This window comes from Rhagoletis pomonella, unplaced genomic scaffold (assembly GCF_013731165.1).
Source record: "Rhagoletis pomonella isolate Grant_MI unplaced genomic scaffold, Rhpom_1.0 Rhpom_scaffold_10112, whole genome shotgun sequence".
NCBI lineage: Eukaryota > Metazoa > Arthropoda > Insecta > Diptera > Tephritidae > Rhagoletis > Rhagoletis pomonella.
The window spans coordinates 1-3,588 of NW_023468642.1; the positions used below are offsets into that span (position 1 = coordinate 1).

At 35.4% G+C, this 3,588-nt stretch overlaps 1 protein-coding gene across 1 annotated transcript; it reads right to left on the bottom strand.

The window, feature by feature from the left end:
- Nucleotides 1-2,350: 2,350 nt before the first annotated feature.
- Nucleotides 2,351-3,173, bottom strand: LOC118756384 (transcription factor Adf-1-like). The gene is made up of 4 exons (XM_036491148.1): nucleotides 3,149-3,173; nucleotides 2,956-3,088; nucleotides 2,705-2,861; nucleotides 2,351-2,630 (listed from the first exon to the last, which is right to left on the bottom strand). Exons 1-4 carry the CDS (start codon nucleotides 3,164-3,166, stop codon nucleotides 2,351-2,353), a joined length of 588 nt encoding a protein of 195 aa, XP_036347041.1. The 5' UTR covers nucleotides 3,167-3,173.
- Nucleotides 3,174-3,588: the final 415 nt, after the last annotated feature.

Sequence of the window (3,588 nt, forward strand, 5' to 3'; positions counted from 1 at the left end):
AGAAGTGAAGAACACAAACGTGTACAAACGAAAAAATATAGCACCAATGCCATTGTTATTATGTTGGAGTAGTTTTGTGCTACTCTGATGTAATGCGGGGATGGAGTATATGGTCCTGCCCTAGGACATCGCAATGTTAATTGGACCATATTTTTTATATGAATTGTGGTTAATTTTGGAGTACTCCTTGGTCCTTAGGGAGTACTCTTTACACGCATGCATGGAGTAGTCGCGATTTTTGCAGGGTACAAGAGCCTTATCTTCGTCTGAGCGACATTGCCATTTTTATACCTTTCATGAGCATGAAATGGTATTATAACTTTGGTCCGATGTTTGTAAGTACCAGAATAAAAAGAGATAGACCCATTAAAATGTATATTTATATGATCAGAATGTCGAGCTGAGTCGATTTAGCCATGTCCGTCTGTCCGTCTGTCTGTCCGTCTGTTTGTATGCAATCTAGTCTCTCAGTTTTCGAGATATCCTGATGAAATTTGGTAAGTGGGTGTATTTTTATATTGTATTAATCATTTGTTGGAACCACTATAACATATAGCTCCCATACAACTGATTGTTCAGATATGAGACTTTTCGTTATAACTCCTCCATTTATGCAGCTAGGAACATGAAATATTGTAGTACTTGCACCCATTATCAACAGAATACTTACAGTGAAAATTACAATTGTTCAGATATACGATTTTTCGTTATAACTCCCCCATTTATGTAGCTAGGAAAATGAAATTTAGCACGGTTTTCACTAATTATCAACAGAATACTCCAGTGAAAATAACAAAGATCGGATCTCTATAACCTGTAGCCCCCATACAACTGATTGTTCAGATATGAGGCCTTTCATCATAGCTCCTCTATTTATGCAGCTACGAACATGAAATTTCGCACCGTTCTCACTCATTGCTAACAGAATACTTGCAGTGAAAATTACAAAGATCGGGTGACTATAACATATATCTCCCATACAACTGATTGCTCAGATATGAGAATTTTCGTTATAACTCCTCCATTTATGCAGCTGGAAATATGAAATTTCGCACTATTTCTACCCATTATCAAAAGAATGCAGTGAAAATGGTGAAGATTTGGTCGCTATAACCTATAGCCTCCATACAACTGATTGTTCAGATATGAGATTTTTTTGTTATAAATTATCCATTTATGCAGCTAGAAACATTAATTTCGCCCTATTTTCACTCATTATCAATAGAAAGTTTATAGTAAAATGAACAAAGATCCGGTCGCTATAACCTATTTATTGCCTCCATACCACGGATTGTTCAGATATCAGTTTTTCGATATATCTCCTTTATGTTGGAAGCTAAACCCATTAAATTGTGTTACCGAGGTGTTACCGAAGACAGCGCTGCTCTTACTTGTTTAAAATTAATTTTGTAAGAAACGTGGATAAAATATTCAATTAAAACCGAATCCACGAATAAGGTGGCGACAAGCCAAACTCATATTTGGAGATATCTGCTGGTTTGCTTATAGATCGTTCAATGTCGTTCATCTCATTTGGTGTTGCTCCACAAATGTAACATCTATGGTAGATAAGTCGCTAAGAGCAGAACAGATTTTTCCGTCAACCATAGATAGATGCAAAGAATGCTCCACAACTACTTCGCGATTATGGAAAAGTAAATAAGTCGGTTGTAAATTATTAATTTTATCTTTAAAATACACCTTTCCTCCTCATCCCCCAAGGGGATCAAGGGGTCTCTTGACAGCTGTTTGAAAATAGGAGAAATTTGGATTTTAACCGATTATAACCGAAATTATTAATAAATTAGTGCACAGATATAGTAAATTATTATTTTTTAAATAAACAAGTTCGTGTAAAAGTTTTTTTGATTCGGATCACGCGTTTGGGCCCAGAAACCCAAATTCGTTGCACAACTAACTAAACAGCACCCCAAATATAATTTACTTGATATATGTGCGCATGTATAACAGACTTCCAAATTTTCTAGGTATTCTAACAACAAAGTGTAGAATTTTTCATAATCCCATACACTTCATGCCACACAATGCTAAGAAGGTAGAAAACATATATTGGAAGCCATCACTTTTTTAACATTTTCTTCCCTAGGTTATACTAGCTGCAATTGTTCTACATAATTTTTTACGCCTACAAACTTCTAACGAGGAATGTGAAAACGAATCGTTTGCAAATTTGAGAAGCGTTGATCGCAATAATTTGCAAACTGCAAACGCCGCAACTCAACAAGCATTGCAAAACAGAACACTACTATGCGAATTCCTTAACATGACTTCACTGACACCTTCTAGCACAAACGCACAAATAAATGAACAATTATTTTAGCTCACTTTTTTATTTATTTTTTATTTTTTGTGACACTAGTACCAAAATTTCTGCCTGCAGTTCGTCTACCTCTTCTGCAGACAGACGGCTAAACTTTGCTCGCAGCAAAGTAAAAAAACTGTCCTCGCCTGAGATATTTGCTGATTCGCCATCATACTTGCTTTTCATGCGTACCAATACGTCCTCAAACAAGTCGTCCATCTTACGCTTCTTGGCCGCATCTCGCTGCGGTGTTTGGGCCTCTTCGGTCTCTTCTGTTTCTTCTGAATAGTCAACGTTGGATGTTGTACTGAAAATGGACAATAAAAAGCAATATAAATACATGCTAATTGTTTATGCGACATTAATTCGCACTGGGCTTACCATTCCGCTTCCACCGAGTCGTTTAAGAACGACATAGCGTCCTTCAGCTTCCATGGCTTACGAAAGCTGCTGCCACTGCCAGAGGGATTAGCGCCTTCCACAATTTCCCTTCTGTTGCGGTCGCATAAGGAACGCCACCTCGTCTTACAATTGTAGGCTGCAAAAATAAAGTGCTTATTAACACATTTCCTTGTACATACACATATATATATATATATATATATATATAAGTCAACGATAAAATAACTTACGAGTATTTTCCAATAGTACGGCTATTTCGACCCAAGCGGCTTCCTTAAGCACCTTATTTTTGTATGCTTTGTGCTTCTTTAAATAAAGGCACTCATGCTCACGCACAGCTTCAATTAATTTCTCGTTGCAAATCTGTAAAAAGAAAAGAAATGAAGGTTTTATTTCCATAAAATGTAAAGAAATTTACTTAACATTTATACTTGCCTCCATATCACCAATCAAGTCAAACGTCAAATGAGAAAAAAACTAGAGCTGGAATACTATCGATAGTTGAAAACTGTCAATGTCAGTTTTTACCGAAACCCAATACATATCTCTTATTACAAACCTTCATGGCTCGAGGCTAAACGGATTTGTAAGTAAAAGTAAAATTTTAAATATTTATACATTACAGAAAATCCCAATTTTTTTTAGGTAAATTTATATCTCAAAAACTATTGAACAGATTTATAAAAATTTATGTTTTTGGTAAAAAATTACGTAATTACGAGATATATTTCATATTTATATATCAGAAAGACCACAAAAAAACCTTTAATTTTGTATATGATTTGTAAGAAAAAATTCTTCTGCGCATAATAATTCTGTTGACCACAAAACCAAACGTGAACGTGAATTGCTGGCGAAAACGT

Excerpts from the sequence above, each read along its gene's own strand:
- LOC118756384 (XM_036491148.1), bottom strand. Across the intron at positions 2,862-2,955 it reads CGTACTATTGGAAAATACTC|CCTACAATTGTAAGACGAGG; the intron begins GTAAGTTATTTT and ends TTATTTTTGCAG. Across the intron at positions 2,631-2,704 it reads GACTCGGTGGAAGCGGAATG|TACAACATCCAACGTTGACT; the intron begins GTAAGCCCAGTG and ends GTCCATTTTCAG.